The following is a 26,137-nucleotide window of genomic DNA, read 5'->3' on the forward strand; positions in this document are numbered from 1 at the left end:
TCAGTTAAGAGATAAGATTCAAATGTATTGATATACTGCCTTCATTGGTGAAATACTGTATATACTAATGTCAGCCTTTTCCTCTCTAAAATGTCACCATAGGTACATACAGTAATTGCAGAAGAAATGCCAATCAATGCCCTGCTAGAGCCCATGAAAACAACCAGAAGTGGAATCCTATTAGAAAGGCAAATTGCTGAGAATCTGACTTTGGTCACAAAATAGTTTAATTCCACTGTATTTCTGGGTCAGTTCTAACATTTGTTCAGTTCAGTCAAACTTCAGAATGTTTCCATCAATTTAATTTCAGTTCCATCCGTGTGTTTATATTACCTCAATTCCACCAAGCACAATGAGCTCTTAACCCATATATTGTCATTTGTCATGACGATATCTTCCCCCCCCCCCCCCCCCCCCCAAAAAAAACTTGCCAGCACTATGCAGTTTGGCTCGTTAGGTCTTTGAATTCTCAACCAAATGGTTAGCTTTAGTGCCCACACATTCACCAATCAGGGGCCTGTTGATTCACTCCTAACTTGATCAGCATGTAATACTTCTCTTGATGTGATCATTTGCAATATAGCACAATGTAGACATGGAACTTGTATTCTTCATGGCAAGCATAGCTATTTCTCATAACATGGCCTACGTGTGTAAATAATCCTTCAAAACATGAAGTGTAATTAAGAAATCAACAGCTTATCAAAATTCTATGATTGCAAATTGTGGTTAGAACAAAAAACAGAATACACAGGGGTCCCCCAGGACCGAGTTTGAGAACCACTGGCCCATAGGACTGACAAATTGACAATACGGGTCAAGGAGAGGCATTCAAGCTGCACATTGTTACTTAAAATTATGTAGTGTGTTACAGAACAAATGCAATGACTCGTGCTTCCAGGTTTCAGTGACTTTTATTTGCGTTTTTGTGCACACAAATGTACATGATCTCCAAGGTGGTCCACATCACATGGGCTTTGGAGGAGCTCTTGGGGCCCCACCCTGTGAAAGAAAAATTAAACGGTTTAAAATCAACAGAAACCTACCATGTCCCAGCTGAACCTGATGCCTAAACCATCTGGATTCAACATACAAAAATCATATAGTGGAAGGAATGAAACAAACTCACTACATTGGGACTGTTGCATATAGATTGATGTTTAATGCAAGCTGCAATGCAACATTACATTTGTGCATTCATAAGGTAAACTATTCAAAGGCCTCTCCTGTTCTGGATGCTGGCAGGCCCCATTTACAATTGCGCATCTAGTCTGGTTTACTCAACATCTTTCAAAACAAGCTTCAGAGGATTTCAATATTCCCCTCCAATGATTTGGCGCCACCGGCTTCATTCTGTACAACATATTCGGAATGCCTGAACAAACGTGTAAGCCCACCCCCCTGCTATAACATCCTCAGTCTGGGAGAGTTGTCCAAGACTAGCACAGCTAGCCACTGCTGCACATACGGCAGACGCAGGCAGACTGCGGGGCCCACACAAACTGGGGAGTAACCAGCCGAAAAACCCACACTCCCCTAGGCCACGGGTCTGTAACCCTGACCCCGGGCACACAGGTGTGCTGGGGGTCAATTTCACCTTAAAAAATGAGGCGACTAAAACCAGCACAGCCTTTTTCCCCCACCAGGACAAGGGTCTCTTGCCATTGCCTTAAAGCAGTGGTCTCCAACCCTGGTCCTGGAGAGCTACAGGGTCTTCTGGTTTTTGTTTTCACCTTAAAATCAGCACCCAGTTGAGACCCAAGACACCAGGTGGGTTGAGTTAACTGTGTAATCAACTGCTCTAATTGATTCATGAAGTGCGGAGTCACTATGAAAACCAGCAGACCCTGTAGCTCCCCAGGACCAGGGTTGGAGACCACGGCCTTAAAGCAATGTTCTGGCCAATTCTGCAACGGGCTTTCGGGGCTGCGAGCCGGTTGGCACCGGTACGTGAATGTGCGCGAGCGCGGTCGGTGAGCGGTCGGTACTCACGCTGGGCCTGAAGCGGGGCGGCGGGGTGCGGTCCTTCCTGGCCTCGCGGGAGCGGTTCCTCACCACTTTGCTGTGGATGGCGCAGCTGACGCAGTAATGCAGCTTCACGTACAGCTTGGGCAGAGCGTAGGCTTGAGAAAGGGAGGAAACAACAAGGGTCAGTTACCAACAGCACTGCCTCTGTGACCTACCACAGAGCCGAGTTAAGGATCCTAACCAACCACTTTTGATTTTGCACCCACTCTGCATTCTCAGCCCCCTGTTGGACAACTTACCTGTTTTGCAACAGTGAATAAACATTCATCAGTTATTAACAGCCAAGCTATCTGGTTAGCTCAACAACGAGGTAGAATGGACTGGTTTCACCTTGCTTGCTACCTGGAAAATTGAGGTAGCTGGCTTCCAAAGACGATTGTTTTGAAAGAGGATAGCTGCTTACACCCGTTATAGATTTTTTATAGGTGCCATTGAAACTGTGGCACAAAAGTAACCATTAGTACACTATAGTACAGTACTATTGACATTGAAATGGCAGCCTGGGCCATGTGATCAGAGGAAAGGTATTAACAAAAATGATGTAGATCCAGGACTGCATCAATACAGAGTTAGTATATTCCCAAATAGCAACACAATACGCAATACCGGTACATGTTAAGTAATCTATTTTGATTACACACTTAACATTTACACTGTACACACACCATTATATAAATATCAGGTAGAAAATGATTGTCCTCTGTGTAGTTCTGTCCCCAGGAAGAGCTAGTTGAGCCCTACTAGAAACTAAACAAGGATGCAACTCACAGTCAAACACACTGGCCTCGGAGATATCCCTAACGGCGGCTGCCTCAACGATGTTCCTTATGACGAATTTCTTGATGGCTTTGTCCTTAGGGACACATCGGGCACAGTTGGTGCAGCGGATGGGCTGGACGTGCCCACGTCCCTTCTTGGCGCGGCCGTTGTTCCTTCTCTTTTTGGTCTGTCATGGCAAAAACGTAACTTAAAACTCGCACGTACGAGCATACGTACGTACTTGAACCATGGTCAAGCTACTGTTAGCCAAGACTTTAAAAAACCTTAAGAGTAAACACATTTAAAATGAACTGGCCAAGTTCGATTTAAGTGAATTAACTAGATTCTATAATAAAAGCTATTTCCTTCATTTAATTTAAAGGATACATGCTAAAATTGACTTGGATGATAGTACGTTAATTAGAGATTCCGCAGGTAGCGAACTTTCGAATTTACATCGTTTAAATCTGAGATGTGACATTAGTTTGCAGCCTACAACCCAATTCCCCTTTTAAAGATTTGTGAACTGGTTGAGGCATACGAACATTTTATTATTATTTATTTGCAGAAAGCGACACTAGTAACACTACCTAGCTAGCTAGTAGCGCCGCAGAAAGTGCAGGGCCTGACCCCACTCTTCCATGCGCTTGGCATGATTCTCAGGCTAGCAAGCTAACAGCTAACACTTCTCCCTTGGTGTCTAAACAATCAACTAACCATCCTTCAAATCACATTTCCTCCTTACGGACTCGCTTAATTCTGTATATATGACGAAATAAAAAAATTCGAAAATACATTCGCGTATCATGAAGAATATTATCGACGCATTTTGACCATGCACATTATCACCCGCACTCACCATCTTGGACAGGAGGCAGAAAAGAGGACCGGTAACCAAAGCACCGTCAATTTATACCCGTCATCCGCCGCCCAAAAAATCTTAGTTCATCGGAATAATAAAGCACAAATACTTGTCTATTAATTAAAAAACGTAAAACGTGAAAAAATACTAGGTCTGTAAATCGCACTTTACCTTCTGTGTGACCGTAGGATTAGAACTGAGATCTATTTTGGCTCGGAATAATCACAATTTGAAAGGCGTCATATGTCGCTATCCCATAATTCACCACTGCTGGTAATTCCGGTGTTTGTGGAGTCAATTTCAGAATGTAACCTGTATGTATGTAACGTGCGCAGACAGTGATGCAGACACAGTGTCTTGAAATTTGGGGGATAATTTGAAGTAGCCACACCATGTAGCTGACTTAGAAGTTATAGCATATATTACAGAACAGTTTGGAACAGACGTGTTTAAAGAATTCAACTAAAAAGTATAACTGACTTTACAGGAAAATATAGCAAATTAACTATTAAAATCATAATTTGATTCTGTCCTCTATTCATGACCGCACAGGGTAAGTGTTGCAAGCTGCTTTGTTGTTTTGTTTGTAACATATTTAATCCCCATTTTAGCCTTTCTCCCAATTTGGAATGCTTAATTTCCTTTGTAGGCTCATCTGAAAGCATCTTTTCCTCACATAATTTCTTCACACTCCTAAATCAATTCAGAAGCGCTCAGACAAGCATGCACTCTTTCTTTCAATCTACTGTCCACCACCAGCCGAGTTGTGCAGTTATTGAATTGGAGTAGTACAAGCCAGTTGCTACAGTTAGTGCAAGCAGGTGGCAGGAACAGCCCAGAGGACTAGAGAGCACACTCTAATGTGCTGTGACAAGGAGGGTTCTACTGAGCAACATTCCCCCTGATTCATATTTCCACCAGTGTTTCAATATGAATAATTGACTTTAATTGACAGGTTGCATAAATGTCACATGCGACGAAAAGCATATCCAATGGGAAAGGTCTGATATCAGACCTACTGTAGATATGCTGAGTCATGTTCTTAAAAAACAATGAGCTCCTACTTCTTACTAATCAATTGGCAGAAATATTCATATGAAGCTTTTTACACAATTAACAAATGAAGCAGTAGAATATTGTGCAAAAAATGCCAAATGACAGGCTATTTCCCATGACCATGGTGAAGTTGGTTTCTAGTTGGATATTCCAGTTGGATATTCAATTTCCCCGACTCTGACACTCAATTTCTCCGACTCTACCCTACCTCAACCCGGGATTTAGAGCCGCAATGCAATGCAACGGTCTTCACAACCGGCCGCTTAGTCAATGCAAATGGTTAGGGACAGTCAGCAAATTACAGATTACAAATGTCAAGAGTCAATACCTCTTCAACCACATGAACTATAAACGTCAAAACAATTTAAAACTATTCAACATGTGTACATCAATGTTGCACAGCCACTGGTTTATTCATAACAGTGTTTGAATATTTTAAACAGATTTAGTTTGGGATTTTAACTTTCAATTTCAATAGCTCTTAGATCAGTGGTGTCAAACTCGTGCCATGGAGGGCCGTGTGTATGCAGGTTTTCATTCCAGCCTCAGATCTTGATTATATAATTAGTTAAATTATTTGCTGAATTAGGGATGCAGGTTTGTGCACAATGGTGACCCGACGTCTATGGTGACCCGCATTGTCTAAATAAAAATTTTCTTATATTCTGTGCTTCAATGCAGTTAAACGCATATGGCTGAATGAGTAATTGGACTCAATTAAGGCAGCATTAATTGGTTGGAATGAAAACCTGCATACACACGGCCCTCCATGGCACGAGTTTGACACCACTGTCTTAGATAAAAGAACCTAGAAACCTCAAACCACTTTTAAATTGTTCTCAAACAATGGACACAGGTTGCACAGCCTTTGCTTTGTCCATTTTCATCTCATGTAATTTTATATGAACATTTCAAAGTTAGGAATTTCAATAGCTTTTTGGCCACATGACCTACACACCCCAAATCCCTATTGGATTGCTCACCAAGTACTGACACATGTTGCACAGCCTTTGCTTTGTCCATTTTCATTTCATGCTATTTTATATGAATATTTCAAATTTTGGAAATTCAATAGCTTATAGGTCACATGACCTAGACACCCAAAATAACTATTGGATTGCTCACAGAATACTGACACATGTTGCACAGCCCTTGGTTTTATGAAAAAAGGGAATAACACTTTTTTATTGACTAAAATGTATATACATTTTTGAATTATAAACTTTGTCAGCAGACAAAAGGCCTCTTGTAAATTGGGAATTTATAAAAAACAAAAACAAACAGCAGATAGACGCAACATCAACAAACAGAGAAACCAGCACATCACACTGGTCGTGGAAATCCTTTGGTTTTCTGAAAAATAGATTAAACATTTTTATGTAAAATAAAAAGTGTATCAACATTTTTGATTTTCATAGTCTGACAATTTTCTGGTCTGTGTGACAGTTTTCCAAAGGAAAATATAGAATTTTATTTGTTTAAAAATAAAAAAATTAAATGTTTTTATTGACTTACAAATGGACATCAGCAACAGAGACAACACTTCCATCTTCCTCTTTTCACCTTGTTGAGGAGTGGTGTACTCATGCCAAGGCATAATTGATGGAACCATCTTTTACAAGAGTCACACTGAATCTAAAAGGTAATGAACAAACAATAAGAATGACAGAATCTTACACATATACTTACTTGCCTAAGTTCCTTTCAGATAATCTTATCTGATAATGACCTTATGAATAGTTTAATACAGGAGCCACATAACTGACTCAAACTGTATTTGGTCCACCTCCAGGGGGTTTGTCTGTTGTGCACATTGTTTTTTGCACAGTCACAGTTTAATAATAATTCATCCCAATTTCCAATTAAACTTCTACTCTAATCTACTCACCTGAGCTCTCCAGAATCTAGATGCCATCTCCCGTTACTTGAATGACATTGCTTCTTTCGAAGGGTCAAACTTAATGTCTTGGGGGACATTGGGATGGTTCTCCACCACAATTTTTATTAAACTGTGTCTTTTATCATGGAAATAGTCATTTCAAATTGTATGAGGTAAAAATGCACATCCTGTGTCCATTGTTTGTGAACATTTTAAAACTGGTTTGAAGGTCCTAGGTCCTTTTGTCTAAGAGCTATTGGACTTGAAAGAATTAGTCATCTGTAATTTGTTAAAAAATCACTTGAAATACCTAATTGGAAATATTCATATAAAATTGCTGTCATGGTTCTGTGTTTCTGTCTCTGTTTTTCCTTGTTGGGCCGCCAGATGGCGGCACTTCTGTTTTGTGTCCTGCTCGTTCCCCTGTTAATTGTATTATTGCTTTCAATTGTTTTATTATTGTTTCTGATTGTGTCTCATTGTTCCCACCTGCGTCTTGTTATCCCCTCCTTTTTTGGTTTGATTGTTCTTTGAGTTCACCTGTGTCTTGTTACCGCTGTCTATTTAAGTTCTTTGTCCCCTTGATTCAGGTGCTGGTTCCTTGTGTTTGTTTCTCTCTGTATGTACCTATCTGTGTACGCTGCCTGCGTTTTGAGTTCCTCTTGTTTTCTTAGATATTTTGGAGTTTGTTTTTGCCCATCGTAGCCTTTTCTGTTCCCTGCTTGTTTGCCTTTTTTGTTATAGTCTTTGTTAACTTTCCCTTTTTGAGTTTGTCTTTCCTTACTCTGCGTTTGGGTCCTCCCTACCCGTTACGTGACAGAAGGAACCAGCCAGTACGGGACCCAGCGGAGTTTTCTCTTCTCCCCCTTTCCCTGTTTTTTATTTTATTTTTTTTGGGGTTTTTTGTTTAAAATATGGCAACAATGTGGGGTGACCCCCGAGGACTTCGCCTAGTGACTGGGAGCTCGAGCCGGTGTTCGCCCTTGAGCCTCCCAGAGCCCGGAACGGGCGATCAGAGGCGTCGTGGTCGGGCTGCCTCCCGGTCGGCTAGACCTCCAGCCACTCTGCCCACGGATCCCTGGCCTGCTTCTTTTGAGGCGTCTCGGCTGGTCATTTTTCCAGGGCCCCTGCGGCTGGGGTCCATGTTCCTGTCCCCTGACCAGCCCAGACTGCAGGGGGGTCTACCTGCTCTGCCCCGCACCCAGGAGAAGCTTTCTGCTTTGCCCCATGTCCAGCAGTAGCTGCCTGCTCTGCCCAGTGTTCCCGGGCCCCCCAGTGTGCCCGCGTCCTCCAGCGTGCCCACGTCCCCTATTGCTCCCGAGCCGACGCTGCCCCAGCCCAGGGCCCAGAGACCTCATCCATCCAACAGCCATCCATTTGGTGCTTTCCTGCAGCCAATGCCTTGGAGGGCATTTCCCCCTGGGATTGGGGCCTGTCCATTCCTCTAACGGTCCACCTGCCCCCACTGTCTGTCTACCTGTTTTTTGCATGTTTGTCTGCCCCACAGGCCGTCGGCTCGTTAGCCGGTCTGCCTACCCGTTTGTTTGCCCGTCTGTCTGCATGTCAGTTGTCCTGTCAGCATCTGTCGGTCTTTGGGTTTGCCCCTCCTGTTGCGTGTCGTCTGTCTTGCTGTGTGTCCGTCTGCCTATTTGTTGGGTCTCCTTGCGTTTGGTGTCTGTCGTCTTGTCTGTACATTTATTCTTTTGTACAGTCTAGTCTGAGTCTGGTTTCTGTTCAGTTTAGTATTCTGTCCACATTCAGTTCTGTGTCCTGTCTGTCAGTCTGTTCCATGCCTGTGTCTGTGTTCTTTGAGCTATTGAACTTGTCATCTGTAATTTGTTCAAAAATCTGTGCTGTGTCCCTTGTGAACAATTTAAAAGTGGTTTGAAGGTCCTAGGTCTGTTACTCTAGGAGCTATTGAAATTTGTAATCTGTAATTTGTTGACTGTCCCTAACCACTTGCATTGACTAAGGGGAAAGTAGGGAAGAGTCAGGGGGAATAAAAGACTATACGAGACTGGCTGTCTGAATGCCTGATTTTTCCAACGTTGTGACGACCGTTGCATTGTCTCAACCCCGTGACAAAGCGGGAAAGGGTCGGCGAGACTGGGTGTCCGAATATCTGAATATCCAAGTTGAAAACCACTTCACCTCGGTTTTCCCACGATCAAGTAGAATATTTGCGACACAATCTCTGTCGCTGTTGTATGTAAATAATCACAAATAGTGCCTGAAATAATACGACTAAGTATTTCTATTCATATACCCACATGAATCCGTTTTGCACAATCATGCAGATCCGTATATATGGCCTGATTTGTCACTGGTTGTATTGACATAACATTAAACGTGCTAGTGGGTTTAATTTTGCTTAATCTTGAAAATGACCTCACTTTTTTCTCTGCGAGAAAACGGCTGTTTCATCTTCGGGGACGTAGGAAGAACGCTACCGGCCTGTGCGTAATTGCGTCATATGAGCGGACCCAAAATGTTACACCCCCTTCTCTGTAACAGCTGTTGCCACGAGCAACTAGACGCAAACTCTACGGTACGGGAGTTTTTTACTTCACTGGGATCAGGTAAGAATGCCAAAAACATGCAATATTCAGGAATCATGGAGCGTGTCACCGCTATAACTAAAAGCGGAAATTATATTCTGGAGAATTTTCTCGAGCACAGCGACCGTTAACTAACCTACTTACTGACTATACATTTATTTTAGCGAACGATAGCTCGCTGTTTGGAACTGGAAGGCATTCCAAGTGGGAATGTAGCATAGCCGTATAATCGCGGTTTTACATGCTTAATATTTCGTTTTTGGAAAAAATAAAGCTATGCGTCAATCTGTCCGAATTATTTCATTTTCCGGGAAAAGTAATACAAAATGAAATAATTCAAATGATTTCATAATTGAAAACTTTATTATAAAGGAAATTACACTAACATTAACAAGTTAAAAGTATCCAAACATCAGATAAATTTATAGTTTTGGGTGTTAAATTGTATTTGTCATGTCTTCATGATTATATTGAAAATAATCCATCTATCCATTATCTATGCTTGGTTATCCTGGGCAGGGTCCCGGGGGGTGCTGGCGCCTATCCCGTTGTGCATTGGGCGAGAGTACAGGCCACAAATCTATCGCAGGGCACACACATCGTTCACTCACACACTCATACCTATGGGCAATTTAGAATTAGCATGAATTAGCCTACCTGCATATCTTTGGACTGTGGGGGGAAACCAGAGTACCTGGAGAAAAGACACGGACAAGGGGAGAACTCCGCACAGAAAGGCCCAGGCTAGATTTGAACCCAGGACCTTCTTGCTGGGAAGCACCAGTGCTACCCACTGCACCACCTTACAATAACAAATAATGTTAAATTAAAACCACACAATTATTTCTTTACCTGCAACCAATGCACTATATTCACTTTCAGAGAATTGCACAGGTGTAGGGTAAAGTCAGAAATACCATCACACTATTATATGCCTTCCAAAAGCATGAGGTGAGTCTTTCTGCTGACAAGGTTTTTTTAAGTCTTCGCCTCTGATGTCAATAGGGAGAGAGGTGAACAAAGTGATATTCAGAGAAGGAGGGGTTTGGAGAGCGAGAGAGGCCTCAGGTGCAGAGATACCCAGACACGTGGCGGTGAGGACAGGGAGACGAGACGGCCATGCCGAAGAAGGGCGGGAAGAAAGGCGGTGGGGGGAAGCAAGCGGGGATGACGGAGGAGGAGAGGCTGCTCTATGCTCAGCAGAGAGCCATGGCGGAGGAGGAGATGGCCAAACGAAAGGAAGACATGCTCACCCAGTTCCTCAAGGTGAGCCCCCGGGTCTGCCGGACCACCCACGCGTTCATCAGGCTGCCAATCAAGCTCCGGCAGCACTTACACCAGCCACATTCCCCACCAGACAGATCAGTATTCACCTGCATTCACCTTCAGACCAGTGGTCCTCAGTCTTATCAGGGAAGGCAGAGGGTGCTAGCTTTGTTTCTTGGCCAGCATCAAACATCTGATTCAGTGAATCAAGGTCTTGATTGAAGGCCATAGTTGAATATGTGGCTCAGTAGCAGGGGTCCCCTTATGAATTGCTAATCTCTTATCAATTCAATCAAATCAATCAAGGGAAATGTGGATACAGGCTTTTGTTGTAGCCCAAATGCAAAGCACCTGATTCACCTAATTGAGGTCTCGGCTGAAGACCATGGTTATTTGATAAATTGAATCAGGTAATTTGTAGTTGGCTTGTGCCCACATAGCACTTCTTGAATCAGAAAGGGGACCCATAGACTCAAGTGTCTGTGTCAGGGATGCACAGGTCCATTGCTGGAGGTCCAGTCTATGTATTCCTCTTTTTCAACCAATTATGTTAATTTTTTAAACTGTAGCTGTATACACCAGTAATTGCTCACTCCCATATTGGACCCCAGTAAAATATTATCACCCGCAATCTTTTTAATTTATTTTTCACCCCTAGTATATGCAGTGTATAAGCTTTATAGGGTTTTCCTGGGTGTTTTAAATGTTGTAAATGCAAGGCAATCATTACTGCAGCCTATGGATAATGTACCTTCATGTACTACTATTATCTGGCAATTTATTTATTAATATATGGTGTGTGATGGGTGACTTACAAGGCTAATGTGGCATGATACATAATAAATAAGTACTACAAGAGCGACAAGAACATCTGTAATAGAAGCAGTACATATTATAATGTATATTTAAATACATGGTAAATGGACTGCGTTTATATAGCGCTTTTATCCAAAGCGCTTTACAATTGATAACATGCCATAAATGCTATGACCTAATATAGGCTGCTACAACATATTACCAAATTCGTCCCCTCCTTGGTTCTCTATACCTTTCAATTAATCACCAAACCCCCCCCAGGATAAGCTCCGAAAGGAGGAGCGCAACAGTGTGCTGAACCGGCACAAGCTGACGGAGAGGTGGCGGGCAGTGTTCAGGCAGACTCGTGCGCAGGAGCTGCGCCGGGACATCGAGGTCCTCAGCCAGACATTCGAGAGGGTGCTGGACCGCAAGGAGAGCGTCATCAAGGTGAGGAGCCGCCCAGACGGCGTTGTGACCCCCTAAACGGTAAAATTTAAAAAAGAAAAGGTGGTGTAGTGTAGTTTGTGAGCCACTGCGCCTCCTCACACCAGAGCTTCGGGTGTACCGCAGGTTTGTGCGCACAACAAAGAGGCTGTCTCTCACAGTGCCATTTTCTCTCACTTGCCTTTACATCTCTCGCAACCCCACAAAATGGCCGACAAAAATGCTGAGTCACCCGTTGAGGGCATCCTGATAGTGAATAAAGAATGTCCACTTGCTTTACAGTCTCTCCGTGACTGAGTGCACTGTCATGCACAACCATTCTCATTCCTCCAGTATCCCAGGATGACTTTTGTCTGATGTCAGTTCCTCTGGCTGTCTTAGTGAAGTGTGAATGCGCTGACTCTCTCGCTCCCCTGTGCCGCAGTGCCTGCTGGGTGACCTCACGGAGTCAAAGCAGCAGTCTGACCTGGCGCTGCGCTCCTACCTGCAGAATGTGGACCTGCTCCTGGACCTGGAGGGCAGCAGGCTGGCTTTCCACAACCAGGATTTCGGCACCAAGCTGGATGAACTCAAAGCTGAGTTCAACACTGAAAGGTAAGCCACATGGAAGGCACGCAGTCCTAAATGTAAGCAATAGATGATTGATTTTTTAAATACTGCTAATTTCCCAGTGCAATGGCCAACTGCAATTCAAATTCTTTTATTTTTGGATGTTTTAACAATACTCTTTTTAACTTTGAAGTGCTGGAGATGAGCTCTTAAGTGTTATGTCATAAGGGCTGTTGGGTGGCTCATCGTGTTAAGGCGCTGTTTTAGTGTTTGGATGAGCCCTGCGGTTTGGTCACCACGGCCTGTGTTGTTGAAAGTTCACCTGGTCGGCAAACAGGCGCAGCATTGCGGTTTATCCACTTAATGAGGCTGGGACCCGAGGAGGGCACGGCTGAGGCTGATTCCAGTGCTGCTCTGTGCCCTGTGTGTGCACAGGGAGCAGATCCTGACTCGGCACGAGCAGGACTGCGTTTACCTGCAGGACGTGCGCTTCGGCTTGGAACAGCACTACGCCGCGTTGGGCCGCGAGGCCCGGCAGGAGTTCCAGAACACCCGCGATGACATCAAAAACAGGGTAACGTTGGGTAACGCAGCGATGTGTGGAACCAGACCCGGACTGTAGCGCTGGGAGCCTGTGCATTGGCCTCAGCTGCAGTGGAGCCGCTGGGCCTGCTCCCGATGCAGACACGCTTCACTGAAGTTGATTCGACTTCATTATGCTCCCGTTTCACACAAACGCATGCAGAACTTGTGCCATGGTCCATCCATTATCTATACCTTATCCTGATCGCGGGGGGGGGGGGGGGTTTGCTGGAGCCTATCCCAGCATGCATTGGGCGAGAGGCAGGAATACACCCCGGCACAGGCCAGCAGTTTATTTATCGCAGGGTGCACACACGCCATTAACTTGCCGTACCTGCACTGATCTCAGCTAGCACGAAATGCTATCGCGACTGTCTTTGCAGAGCATGGAGGAGAAGAACGCCCTGCGGGTGCAGCTGGAGGGGGAGGTGGAGGAGATGTGGCGGCAGCTGCAGGAGGCCACGCGGAGCTACCGCGAGGCCACCGAGGAGCACCGCGCGGCCTGCGAGGCGCTGCGGGCCCGCGACCAGCTCAGCTCCCGGGAGATCCAGGCCCAGATGAAGAGGCTGCAGAAGATGCAGGTGAGGACCCGCAGGCCGATTGGGCCGCGCCCCCCCTGGGGCTCCGCCCTCCACGCCAGCCCTCGGCGTGTTCGAAGGCAGCTGTGTAGTACTGTTCAGTTGTTCGGTGGACTTGGTGGTTAGTCTGGACTGATTATAACAGGCCGTAAGTGGGCATATATGTGAGCTGTGTCAATGAGAGCATGGGGTACACATAATCAGAAGTAGCACACTTTAAATTGGCTGGACTAAATCTTTAAACTGAAGAGTTAAGTTATTGATTGATACAAGCATTCTGTATAATTAATTTATTATTGCAAGAAGTAATAAATAAAACGTTTCCTAATAACAGTAAAGCACCACGCCACAGGCTTAGGTTTTCTGTACTCAGCCAGCTGGTCATTTAGCTCGGTTTTGAACTTCTGGTTGAGGGACGTCAGCCTGGGAAAGAAGGTCCTGCGTTACCTGGGTGGGCGTGGCCTCTGTGTGACCATGAGGGTCTCTCTCTCCCTCTCTCTCCCTCTCCCTCCCTCTCTCCCTTTCTCTCTCCCGCTCCCTCTCTTTTTCCCTCCCTCTCTCCCTCCCCCTCCCACCCTCCCTCCCTCTCTCTCTCCCCCTCTCCCCCCCAGGAGTCGTGCGTGGCGCTGCGGGCCAGGATGAGCGCCACCCAGCGGGAGGGCGAGGCGGCGGCCCGGGACCTGCGCGCCGTCAGGGAGAAGGTGACCGACAGGCGGCGGGAGCTGAAGACGCAGATGGGCAGCGTGCACGCCCAGCACAGGAGCGCCCTCTCCAGGCTCACCCTGCACAGCAGCAACGCCGCCAAGAAGCTCCAGGGAGTCATCGCCAAGGTGCCGCCAGACCGCGAAACCAGGCCTGCTTCCACTTCCCCATTTACCTCCGGGTCAATGTGCAGGGTTAGGCCTGCCTGCGGCTACTTGCACATTCAAGCCAAACTACAAGTAAACAAGCTACTTACAAACGGGGAACCGCTTAGGTCTGGGTTGACATTGATATGCCTCTGTCTTAAGCCCTGCTTCAGCAACCCTGGAATCGAATCAAATCACAGTTTATTCATATAGCACCTTTTGTGCGAGATTGCAATATAAAGCGCTTCACAAAGTAAAGATAAAAAGATCCATAAAAGCTACAAAAATGCTGGAAAGAATAAGGAATTAATAATAAAAAACATAAATAATAGCAAGAATACTCACAATAAAACAATAGTCGTGATCAGACCTGGGTCATATACGCATTTGTTTTGGATTCAAATACTTCAAATACGCTTTATCGATCTTGTCTGGTGTATTGGAACCAATGAAGTCCTCTCAAAAAGTGCAAACACTGCATTCTGGTCGTATTGGCAGGCTCAATTACACCAGGCAAGATCAATAGAGCACAGAGAAGTATTTGAATCAAAAACAAACACGTAGTTTTACCAGACGTACTTTCACCCAGGTCTGGTAGTGATAAAAAGAAGTAAAATAAAGCAAAGGTAATAAACTTAGGTAAATAAAAGAAATAAAAGAATACCTCTCACACTGCAGATGTCCCATAAGGAGAACAAGCAAACCGAGCGATTGGACAAAAGGAGATCTTGCCGCGTAATCATTGCAAAGGAGGGAAAACGTTGTCATATTGCTCGTCTGGAAATGATGACTCATCTTGTTTCTGGGAAATGGGGCCGCAGTAGCTGTTCTGGATCAGCTGGTCTGGCGTTTGTGCAGGTGCTGTTGTGTAACAGCGCAGGCCTGTCTGCGGAGGAGCAGGCCGGGGCCTTATAGCCACGGGCAGGAGCAGCAGTGCGGTCCCAGGGAGAGGGGGAGCAGACCGCCCGTCCGAATCCCCTGAAGCAGCTTTAAACTGGGGCGCCTCTCTCTCTCTCGCTCACTCTATTTCCCTGTCCCCCAGGGCAAGAGGATGATCTGCCACATCTCTCTCTCTCTCTCCCAGGATTAGAGACTGACTCCCCCGTCCTCTCTCTCTTCTCTCTCTCTCTCTATCCCTCTTTCCCTCTCATTCCATCCCTCAGGGTTAAAGGCTGACCTCCCCTCTCTCCATCTCTCTCTCTTTCTCTCTCTCTGTCCCTCTCTCACCCTTCAACTCCCTTCCTCAAGGTTAAAGGCTGACCCCCCCTCTCCCCCCCGCAGGGTGAGAAGTTGATCAGGCAGGCGGGGGTGTGCCGTAAGCTGGAGACGGAGCGGGAGAGGGTGCAGCCGTTTTACCGCTGCTCCCTGAGCGCCGAGGAGCAGCGGCTGGTCAGGGAGAACCAGCTGGAGCCCGCCGTCACCGAGCTGGCCCAGGTGACACACACCGGCTTCGTCACGCACACACATACTCACATGTTTATGAACACGCATACGCATACTCATACGCACACGCATGCGCACACACACACGCCGTCACCGAGCTGGCGCACACAGTCACGCACACACATACTCCCATACACTGTGTGGGGCTGGTGCGTGAGTGAGTGAGTGTATGCATATTTGTGTGTGTGTGTCAGAGCATTCACGCACACACACAAGCTATACTGAAACAAACTGCAGAAAGGCTTCCTCGACCTTCGCCTGCCCTCACTCCCGCTCCCACTTCCTCTTCCCTCCGACCCCTGACCCCTGACCCCTGACCCCAGGCCATGCAGGACTACGCGGGCCTGGAGGGGATGTGGCAGCGCTGGGGCCGGGTGGAGCTGGACCGGCTGTGCCTGCAGCGGGAGAAGGCGGCGCTGGCCCAGGAGAACCTGCGGCTGCGCGCCCTCCTGCGCCAGTACCTGAACGGGCTGGTCGTCAGCGACGACGCCCTGCGCCAGGACGGCACCCTGCTCACCGTGTCCCGCAGCGTCCAGAGCCGCCGCCCGCGCCCCGCGCCGCAGCGCCAGCCCGCCCGCGTGCTGCAGCACACGCTGCAGCACACGCTCTAGGCCCCGCACCGCCGCGGCCGCGCGCGAGAGCGCTAGCTGCGCGCCGCGAGGCACGACCGCAGCGCTCCACGCGGAGCTGGTCACGTGACCGAAGCAGCGACCCAAACGATCAGTCGCCTCAGCTGCCAATCCCTGCTGTGGGCGGCATCGGCTGACCCGAGTGTGGGGGAACGCAGCAGACCCGTTCGGATATGTCTCTGCATTTTGTTTCATGATTTAATTATGTTCCCTGCATCGTGTTGAGCTTTGTTATTATTGTCATTAGTAAAGGCACAAAATGGGGAGACAGTGTGGCGCAGTCTTTAGGGCAGCCGGCTCTCTGGGGCGACTGGAGGTTCGATTTCCCACCATTTTCTATACTGGGAGGGGATCCTATTTCTATCTGTGTTCTTCTCTGCTATGCCTCATCTAAATAAAGTCATATTTAGGGCAGGCAGACTGTGTTCTTTTAAATAAAAATAAAAAAATGGTTTAAACAGGCAGTTATTACTAGTGTAAATACTCCATCCACAGTTGTTGAACCCCCTCTTTTGTCAGAATTCCCAAGAGCATTTTAATATAAGGCAGGACATAGTACATCTAGCCACACAGCCCTGACCACCCGCACATCCTTGGTGTCCCACTTGTCCAAATTCTGACCCATAAACAAATCTTCACAAAACAAAATTGAAATAATATTAAAAACCATGGATTTGTAGAAGTGTTCTGAAGGAACTGCAAGCTTTCAATTAAGTGATCATGACCACTAGGTGGCAGCAGTTCATGTGGTGTGCCACTAGTGTGTCAGAGATGTTTCTGGTTTTCATTCCATCCAATTGTGATTGCCAGAGTTTGATATGTTATTAGGAACCTGAACCCATATATTCATTATGAATGGTTAAAATTCAGAGTACCTCTCCACACATTCATTAAGTCTGATGAGTAATCCACTTGTGTATTGTAGCTAGTGGCTCAAACAGAGTACAAACCAGGACCATCTGTACCATTTCAGGACTTGAGTTGCCTATTTCCGATCTAAACAATATCAGAGTACTGTATGTCCCATTGCCCAGAGACAGCAGGAACCCTCCATGACTTCCCAAATCCCAGAAGCGCAACTGCAGTTTTGGGGAGAGGGTGTCATAGTGCCCAGCAATGAATGACGAGCAAACAAGAGAAGCCCAACCCTGGAACACAAATGCCTATACTCCAGTGGGCCAAATCCCTGGCTCGGGTGAGCAGTGGGCTGTGTTGGCAGCACTATATTGCTGACTTAAAGCAGTCGGTTACACAGTTAACTCAGCTCCGCTGGTTTCTTGGGTCTAAGCTGGTTACAGATTGTAGTGTGAAGACAAACACCACCCAGACTCTCCAGGACCTGGGCGGGTGACACCATTGTTGACACCAAAGGTGGCTGGAAAATCTCCCTGGTGCAAATGGGCAGATGGAGACACTCGCACTACCCACATATTACGCACACAGGGGTGGGGTCGGCCTGTTCTCCTGTAATGTGCAGCGATGCACATTGGGAATCCACGGAGAGTCACTTGAACTGTAGCCTAGCTTCGCTCTCCTTTGAAGCGTTGGGTGACTCACTCTAATGTCTATGTTCATGAGGGTGCGATGTGCTTCGGTGTGTCTAATATGAATCTGTGATGTGTGTGCGAGCTCAGCACAGTGAATTATTTCAGTGTTCTTTGAGGTGACTCCTCCCCCAAACCCCGGCGGTAAGTCAACATCACCCCTGAGGTCTCATAGCTGCCCCCCCCCCCCCCTCATCGAATCCTGAAGCCAAGTGCCTCTCTGGTAGACATGACCAAATTCTCTTTATGCTGAGAAAACTGAAAAAAGAAAACTCTAACTGTCTATATATTAATATACTTATATTTGCAACCGGGGAAGTTCTGTTCAGTTAAAAAGTTTCAAGTCTCAGGGTGAGAGGCTGCAACCGCAAACATTCCCCACATTCAGACATATGATTGGTCCGTGGAGCTGAATACCAAAGGTCCCCAGCCCGGAGACCAAATCATACTCCTGTTGCTTCTTCAGGGGTGACATATTCTGTAACTAACTAACCAACCAGCATTCCCAGCGAAAGCAGATGTTTTTAGTGTAGAGACATGGTGACCTGTTATCATGGCCTGTAGCCTGTAGCCTGTAGCCTGTGGGCCTGCGTCTGGTCAGCCCCGGCGTAGTCCAGGGAGGGCAGGCTTCAGTCAGGAGGTGGCCCTCGTCTCACAGAACAAGAGTGACTCCTCTAGTCAACAGGGCTGCTGCAGTCTGCCTGCGTTAATTGCGCATGAATTGCACTGATTCACTGGCCAAGCTGGTGTATAGCTGGGGGAAAAGAAGCCTTTATGCTACGTGTTCTTCACAGGAGAATGCGGCCTTACCTGCACTCGCCTGAACTTACCGAGGATGATACCACACTGATGAGACAGGGCCTTGCGTATGACCGGGCATTCAAAATTTGGTAAAGAGGAAAAGAATAAAACATATTTTCCACAGACGCTAAGGCTGAGCCACTGTCAATACAGTGCCTTGAAAAAGTATTTGACCCCTTCCTGATTTTCTCTATGATTGCTTATTTGCTACAGTGAATAGTTTCAGCTCTTTAGACAAAATATAAATATTAGAAAAAGTGAACATGAGTAAACATAAATCACATGTAAAAAAATTTTTAAAAAAAAAATTAAAGTTGTTTAAGTTGCTCTGGATAAGAGTTCAATCAACTGAATCTAATTATCAATTAAATTTGGTTCACTGGTTGATTGAGTGACTGAGGGGGCACTTACTTTTCCATATGCGTGTTTGATTTTTTTTCATTAAAATAAATGAAATAATAATTTTTAAAAATGTGTTTTGTGTATACTCAGGTTCCCTTTGTCTAATACTACATTTTGTCTGAAGATCTGAAACCATTCCGTGTGATAAATACGCAATAATAGAGGAAATCAGGAATGGGGACAAATAATGTTTTATGGCACTGTAGCTCTGTTATATAATATGACAGGAAAACAATAATGACTAAAGCATATAAAACTCCTTTCGCAGTCCACAGTAATTGTCTGTAAGCATACCAACTAAGCGGAGAAACTGCCCTGGTTTGAATGGTATCTGCACAATTAGGCCCCGGTTAAAGCTGATTTGATTTGACGGGAACACACGTTGACAGTCAGACCAGTAGCGACGAGCAAGGAAGGATCAAGTCGAGGCTGTGCTGATATGACACGTGGTACGCGACGTACTTCACCCTCCATTCCGCCCCCTTGCGGAGCGACTACACCCTGCATCCACCCACGGTCACACGGCAAGAGGTCGAGTGCTCTCATTACATACTGTAACAGAGAGGATAAGAAAATAACATTAAATCGCATGAATTGACGTTCTGATTTAGTATGGTAGGCGTAGAGGGAATTGGGGACTCCGGGTGCCTGAGTATCTGCCTCTATCGCCCCAAGTGCCCAATATGCCCCTTTGATTTGATTTCAAAAATTAATATTTGTAGCATTATTATTGCTGCTGTCAGGGCGGCACAGTTCAGTGGGTTGCGCTGTCACCTCACCACAAGAGGGCAACCAAGTTTAAATCCAGGCCGAGGGCATTTCTGTGTGGAGTTTGCATGTTCCCCCCTTGTCTGCGAGGGTTTCTTCTCAAGTTCTCTCCGCAGTCCGTAGGCATGCAGGTCAGCCTCCTTGGAGACTCTAAATTGCCCGCAGGTACGAGTGTGTGAGTGAAAGGCGTGTGTGCCCTGCGATGGCTTGGCGACCTGACCAGCATGCATTCCCCGAGACCCTGACCAGGGATTAGCAGGTCAGATGATGGAGGGATGATGGATTGTTGCCGCCATTCATTTTCATTCATTCGTTTTGGTGAAATATACTCACTGGGTTTTGTAAAACAGTTTTGCTAGGTTGCTGTCTCCTTTTCTCACTTCGAGCACTTGCTCCTCAGAAGGTCTCTGAATGGCCCTGGTGGAGACAATGGCATTTTGGCAGGGAGTGGAGAGGTGCTTCTTTCCAAACTTAAGCTGCTAAACGTCCTCAGTGCCATGAGAAGAGTTATTTGTAAGATCAATAATTCTGCATCTCAGTCTTGGCCGCCTGCTGTATGTGGCCTCTCACGTGTAAATCTGTATCACTCACCTGTTAAATGTAAACTAGAATATCTTCCAGGAGAACTTGGAGTGGACCGGGAGTCCCCAGCCCTGACCATGCAGTTGAATATCACCCTTTGTCAGTACTTAAATAATCACTTACGACTGTTGATTACTCAGCATTTCCATCTTCATTTACTCTGTCTTATTGCTCTTGCTGGGTGACAGCTGATCCTCTGATTAGCTGACAGCAAATTCTTTGGCTAATCCTTGAACGCAGCACAAGGAATCTCAGGGCATTTTCGCGCTACCTTCTCCCAATTTTATCTGCCCTCATGAAATGTGATTTGATGAAGACTTATGAGGGGTACGAAGTTCTTGTCACGGAGCCAACCCGGTGGTGGAAAACACGCACCTTCCTATGCCAAAGAACATTTGCTCAAGGCGCTCAGCGGGAAGAACCATCCGCTAGCAAATAACAGCAGGGCTGCTTTCACCTGCCTGTCCTATGACCCTGAGGATCTGTCTCTCGCTCTGGTTTTACGAGCTCGGAGGAATGTGCCCGGCGTGCCCGCACTGTCCACTGCCCAGAACGTGTCCCCGCCGAGTCACGCCTGTTACACCGTAACCCTGGAGACCGTCATGACCTCAACCGATCTTTCCTTCCCCTCTCTCTCTCTTTCTTTCTTTCGATTCAGTCTTCAATGGTTTGTTGGTATGAAGGACATTTATTTGTGTTGTTATTACATTTAAAGCACGTATCAATCAAGAATGCAAAAAGCAACAATTTACGAACGTAAAAAGCAAAGAAATTAAATATTTAATTCTGAAGAGAACCAAGATAAAAAAAGACATTACATGCAGCAATAACATATGAAAAAACAAGGTTTTACTGGAGATCTGAAGTGTTTAAAGTAGCAGTCCACCACAAAATGCTATAAAGGCATGTTTCCACTTACCCAGAGTACTATCTATCCATCCAAATATAATGCTACAGTTACTCACAAACATCCATAAAGCTTAATTTGTGCACAGTTTCATTGAGAACTACTTACCGAAGTACGCCAACTATGTATATCCACACAGTGTCGACCAAAGCACACCATAGAGTTTTACAGTTTGTAGTCCTAAAACTTGGAAACGAGTTAGAATTTTAAAAAGTTTTTTCCATAGGGTTTTCGATTTACCGAGAAAATAAGGTAAACCTAACATAAACATAAACCATAAAACCATAAAACATAAACCTAGGCGAGTTTCACATTTCGTGGAACGACATAAACTATACCCATTAATATCTCAACCATAAATTTCAAAGCTGTTTTAATAAAATTATTAAATGTGCTTTAATTAAATAAGTTGTTATATTGAAACTACGACAAATGGCTGCATTCCGCCAACATCCTGTCACCACCATTCAAGCTTCATACTAATCCACCTGCACAAGACTTTTCAGTAGCAGCAGTGCGCAGTTAAACAAGTTAAGCTCTGTGGATGTTCGTGAGTAACCGTGGCCTTATATTTGGAAAGAGACATTGTGATCGAGTTTTTGTTTAATGTAAATTTTTTTGTGCACTGAGCGCCACAAAAAAATGGGTCTGTTGAGGTCCGTTGTATCAGGGTGAGCTGCAGTGAATATCTGGAAAACTCGTCAAATCTCGCCGAGTATGAATAGATTTTATTATTATTATTATTATTATTATTATTATTATTATTATTATTATGTTCAGATTAAACTGTAGTGATACTGTTGTTGCAATGCCTGAGGCTGAAGAGGATCAGAGTGCAGTTTGGCTCAGCTGGTAGAGGGGATTTTTCTCAGGTAAGACATTTGATTGAAGGTGGGAGGTCTTCACCCTGACATTTAGGTGGATCAAGAATTTAGTTTCCCTCTTTTGTTTGTTAGTTCTTCTTCTTTCACAGGATTTTTACTTGTTTTTGAGCTCCATTTAAAATGGAAATTGCTGTATAACATAACCGAGTTAAGGCAGTTCCTCAACCTCGACATATAGAATGATTGCCGAGTTCTTAAGTGTACACTAGAAATGGGAAAGATATGGATGATAGTGCTTAATTGGATATAGAAAAATTCTAACTTAAAAAGAAGTCCAGCCTTGTTCACAACAGGGCATGCAATCCATATGCATGCCATTTATGATCAGTTACTCAAGTGGAGCCTTTTCCACACCCCAGGTCACAGTCAGCCAGTTCACACGAGCCTTGTCAGCAGCACAAACGGACAACACTGGCACACATGGTGAAGTTCTCCAAAATCAGTCTCCACTCACACGTCAGCTGGCGGAGTAGCTCGTTTGGGAAGCTAAGCTTGGAGTTCAAATTTGGTTGTTTAGCCTTTTGAGTTCACTCTTTCTTTCTCTTTCTCTCTCCACCCCCCACCCACCCCCTTCTTGGACTAATGAGAATTAAGCAATGTGCTAGCAGCTAACATAATGGCTGTGGTTCTCTGCTCACTCTGCTTCACTGAACACAGAAGAAAAAAATGATTTTCATGATGCAGTCATGCTACTAGGAAAAACAGACTAATGCACACCAATCCAGTAACAGGGCAACTCTTGATGTACAAATCTCCTGCAATTAACTTTTTAAACCATTTTTTTCTGTCAGCTTGATTAATGAGAAGATTAGAAGTGGCATTAGAAATGTCAGGAGTGTGAGATTTTAGAATCCACTAATACACCAGACCGAGTGCAGCAAACATGCAAGACATTAACTCGTCAATCGATGATTGCCATTGAATGGTCCCATTTGTTTTTAAGTCGCATCAAGGGAGTTCAGACCCGCTTGCCTCCAATGAGCACTGGGCATGGAGCACACGGAAGCTCTGTCAGGAAACTCCTGCTGCAGCCGACTGTGGTCGGCCTAAGCAATCACATTCTCATGCGTTTCCATAATCAACCAATCACGTACAATGCATTTTCTCATACTCATCCAATCACATGCACACACCACCAATGGAGCGCCTTTTCAAACCAACAATCAAAACCTCCAGTGTTGCTGCTTGCCTGCGCTGCTTTTGCATGCTTCTCTGCTACTGCTCAGAATTGCGCTCACCCTCCACCACCACCTGTTGTTTGGATCTGCTTCTAGATACGAGGGGGGGTATTCCTCCAGTTTAGCAGGGGAGATGTATCATGCTCCCTGTTAGATTGATACAGCGCCAAACCAAAAAATGTACTTGCCTGTTCATTAAAATATTTAATATAAATATGTGACTTGTCCTGACTGAATGTGAGATTGGGCCCTTTGTAGGTATTGCATCAGATGCCTTAAATTACACTATGATAATGTTATTTTTTCTTTCTGTCAGACACCTCTGCATGTTTGTCTCTGAATTAATTTGTAAGATGGGGAAAAGTGGGCTTGTGTTATTGAGGGTGTGAGCATGTGCACATATATATACACAAGCATGTCTGTGAGTACATGAATGCATGCTTAATTCTTGGTGTGTGTGGTTTTGTGTGTTGGTGTATATACTATGTGTGCATTTGTGTATGTGTGTGCATGTGTGTGTGTGAGAGAGAGAGAGAGAGAGAGAGAGAGAGAGAGAGACTGTGCACATGTGCTTGAGGGCGAGTGAAGTGAGGGAAGAGGCCTGCTTGGCGAGTCGAAACAGAGCAGGAATTCTCCCAGCCTGAGGTACACTTTGACTGCTGCAGCCCTCTCTGCCTGCCACAGGGACCCGGGGAACAGGGGAACATGTGGGAGCGTGGTGTGGTGAGAATGATGGAGTGATTATAGGGGGCCAAGTTATGGATGTTATGAGGCAAAGGGAAGGCAGATACAACACACTAAATAGTAACAAATAGCTTCAGAAATCTTGTATGGCAAAACACTAATGAACAAAAGTACATCAGCTATGTATGTGAGCCAGTCGAGTATCGATGACTTTATTACTCCACACCTCTGTTATTTTGATCATCCATTTCTCTCAGTTTATGATCGTTTCTGCAGTCTCTTATTGTAACTTTAACTATTACCGTATAGGGAGCATCTCCGTCTGTCTTGTGACGAGTTTGCGTGCTTGCGCATGCATGATGCTTGTTTCTTTAACGGGAAAGTAGATAGGGCATCTCACCTGCGGTCCTGGCAGCGCGTGATAGCTTTGCCACGGATGATTAATGCGTGTCACCGCGAGGCGCAATCAGTCCCCGGCGCGGGTGCGACTTGCCTACGCCGTGAGAGGCATCAATTTGAAATAAAATGTCATACCCGTTTAAAGCATGAAAACAGAGTCTGCAACGTGCGATGTTGGGTATTCCCCACCCTACCGTACTACCGGGGCGTTTACCAAGCGCCAGAGCAGAGCGGCAACTTGATTGGCAACTGGGCTGCATCTCTGTAGCCGCCTCTGGCCAGCCCACAGTGTTCTCTTGGCGTTAAAATCACGATTACTCGTTAGGTTTTAGGTTAGGTAATTGAAATTGAAACTGAAACAGGATTCTCTAAATAAGACAACTGCAGAACCTGCATGAATAATGTAAACACATTTTTCAACCTCAACTAAGCGTACATTTTTGCACACAGTGCATTCGCAGGCTGATTTATACTTTGATAGAAACTGGGGACGGCTCATCATCTTTCACAGGATTTAAGAACAGATTTATGAATCCATTCAAGAATTTATCCACCCCCTCAACACAGACACATGCACACGCACAGGCGCACGCACACACCAATGCTACTCAGGCTACACCTGTCAGAGGTTTATGAAAGCCTTGTCATTTGACAGACAGCTCAAAGAGGACATGTATCTGACTGCAGGCTAAAATCTGCTATCGCTCTACAACTGAGAGCGCACAAGGGGGATACTTTAAAAAAAAACTTACACAATTGACAGAGCCAGGACGTTAGTCATGCAAAGAACGGATTGCCTTTGTGGGGGTGGGTGGGGGGGACCTGAGGTCTATTACCTTTATCTGGAGGAGGAAAAGAATGTTTTAGAAGGTTGAAAAACATGACCACACCTCTGTGTGGGGCTCTTGGATGTGGATAAGGTATACGAATAGACATTTCTGAAAGAAAGAGAGTGAAAGAAAGAAAGGCGTGTTTCGTTACAGTCACCCCCCCCCCCCCCCTATAAGTAGATGCAGTATATATACCAAATAAAGATATTACTTGTGAAACATGTCCTTTTATCACTTTCCATTAATATCAAAAGATTTTTCTAGTCTTAATGTGTGAGACTAAACTACAAGTGTAGCTGTGTGCATATACATCCAAAATTAGAGGTGGTAAGATTTTAATCGACATGTGAAATTGTCTTATGTAGCATATTAGCGGTATGATAAAGTTGCTTTCTAAATTAATTCCCATCGATGATAACGAGACAATGAAGGATCTAATATATTTATATTAAACACTTTGACTGCAATGATAAATGCCTCTTCATGCTAGGCTTATTGTAGCAGTGTTCATATATTTTCACTGGTTGCAGCCTAACAGGTCCTGGATATGTAGTGAACAGGGAAAAACGGTATTAATACAGGTACTCAGACAGGGTAGAGTATTTATGACCAGTAAGATGTAGAATTTACATGTTTTTGTAATATTTAAAGAAAGATTTTGAAGATACAATGAACCTCTACCTTTGATACAAAGAGCACATAGACCGTTTCAGGAAGCACCACTATACCTTTATTGCTCAAGGCTGTGTTTTTCAGTAAACCCATAAAAAACAATACAGCTACAACCAAGCAGTAAGTTGTATGGCTACAAACAGACATACAAACTATAGTCTTGGCACATTTCACAAACAGATTAATTAATGCAGCCCAATTAGTTAT

General features: G+C 45.2%; 2 protein-coding genes and 1 long non-coding RNA gene across 4 annotated transcripts; 1 reads left to right on the forward strand and 2 right to left on the reverse strand.

Annotated features, from left to right (window-relative positions):
• Positions 1–895: 895 nt before the first annotated feature.
• Positions 896–3,770, reverse strand: LOC118210714 (40S ribosomal protein S26). 2 transcript variants are annotated; one of them, XM_035387112.1, is made up of 4 exons: positions 3,647–3,770; positions 2,797–2,974; positions 1,993–2,123; positions 896–1,002 (listed from the first exon to the last, which is right to left on the reverse strand). In XM_035387112.1, exons 1-4 carry the CDS (start codon positions 3,647–3,649, stop codon positions 967–969), a joined length of 348 nt encoding a protein of 115 aa, XP_035243003.1. In that variant the 5' UTR covers positions 3,650–3,770; the 3' UTR covers positions 896–966. The 2 variants fall into 2 exon arrangements, with proteins under 2 accessions (XP_035243003.1, XP_035243004.1); XM_035387113.1 differs by lacking the exon at positions 3,647–3,770 and adding an exon at positions 3,505–3,526.
• Positions 3,771–5,947: 2,177 nt separating this feature from the next.
• Positions 5,948–6,522, reverse strand: LOC118210722. The gene is made up of 3 exons (XR_004761900.1): positions 6,435–6,522; positions 6,221–6,340; positions 5,948–6,058 (listed from the first exon to the last, which is right to left on the reverse strand). It is a non-coding gene; the product is annotated as an uncharacterized LOC118210722 (long non-coding RNA).
• A 2,528-nt stretch (positions 6,523–9,050) lies between these two features.
• Positions 9,051–16,737, forward strand: ccdc65 (coiled-coil domain containing 65). Its single transcript, XM_035387114.1, has 9 exons — positions 9,051–9,163; positions 10,148–10,408; positions 11,486–11,653; positions 12,075–12,244; positions 12,635–12,773; positions 13,165–13,362; positions 13,971–14,189; positions 15,489–15,641; positions 15,974–16,737. The coding sequence occupies exons 2-9, from the start codon at positions 10,262–10,264 to the stop codon at positions 16,259–16,261; spliced, it is 1,482 nt and encodes a 493-aa protein (XP_035243005.1). The 5' UTR covers positions 9,051–9,163; positions 10,148–10,261; the 3' UTR covers positions 16,262–16,737.
• Positions 16,738–26,137: the final 9,400 nt, after the last annotated feature.

The sequence above is a fragment of the Anguilla anguilla genome, chromosome 13 (assembly GCF_013347855.1).
Source record: "Anguilla anguilla isolate fAngAng1 chromosome 13, fAngAng1.pri, whole genome shotgun sequence".
In the NCBI taxonomy this organism is placed as follows: domain Eukaryota; kingdom Metazoa; phylum Chordata; class Actinopteri; order Anguilliformes; family Anguillidae; genus Anguilla; species Anguilla anguilla.

What these genes read in the sequence shown, in the direction of transcription:
- ccdc65 (XM_035387114.1), top strand. Translation starts at nt 10,262, where the DNA reads ATGCCGAAGAAGGGCGGGAAGAAAGGCGGTGGGGGGAAGCAAGCGGGG. An exon ending in GCTGAGTTCAACACTGAAAG is followed by an intron (nt 12,245 to 12,634) that starts GTAAGCCACATG and finishes GTGTGTGCACAG; the next exon opens with GGAGCAGATCCTGACTCGGC. An exon ending in CCGTCACCGAGCTGGCCCAG is followed by an intron (nt 15,642 to 15,973) that starts GTGACACACACC and finishes CCCTGACCCCAG; the next exon opens with GCCATGCAGGACTACGCGGG.
- LOC118210714 (XM_035387112.1), bottom strand. An exon ending in CGAGGCCAGTGTGTTTGACT is followed by an intron (nt 2,124 to 2,796) that starts GTGAGTTGCATC and finishes CCCTTTCTCAAG; the next exon opens with CCTACGCTCTGCCCAAGCTG. An exon ending in CGCCCCGCTTCAGGCCCAGC is followed by an intron (nt 1,003 to 1,992) that starts GTGAGTACCGAC and finishes TTTCTTTCACAG; the next exon opens with GGTGGGGCCCCAAGAGCTCC.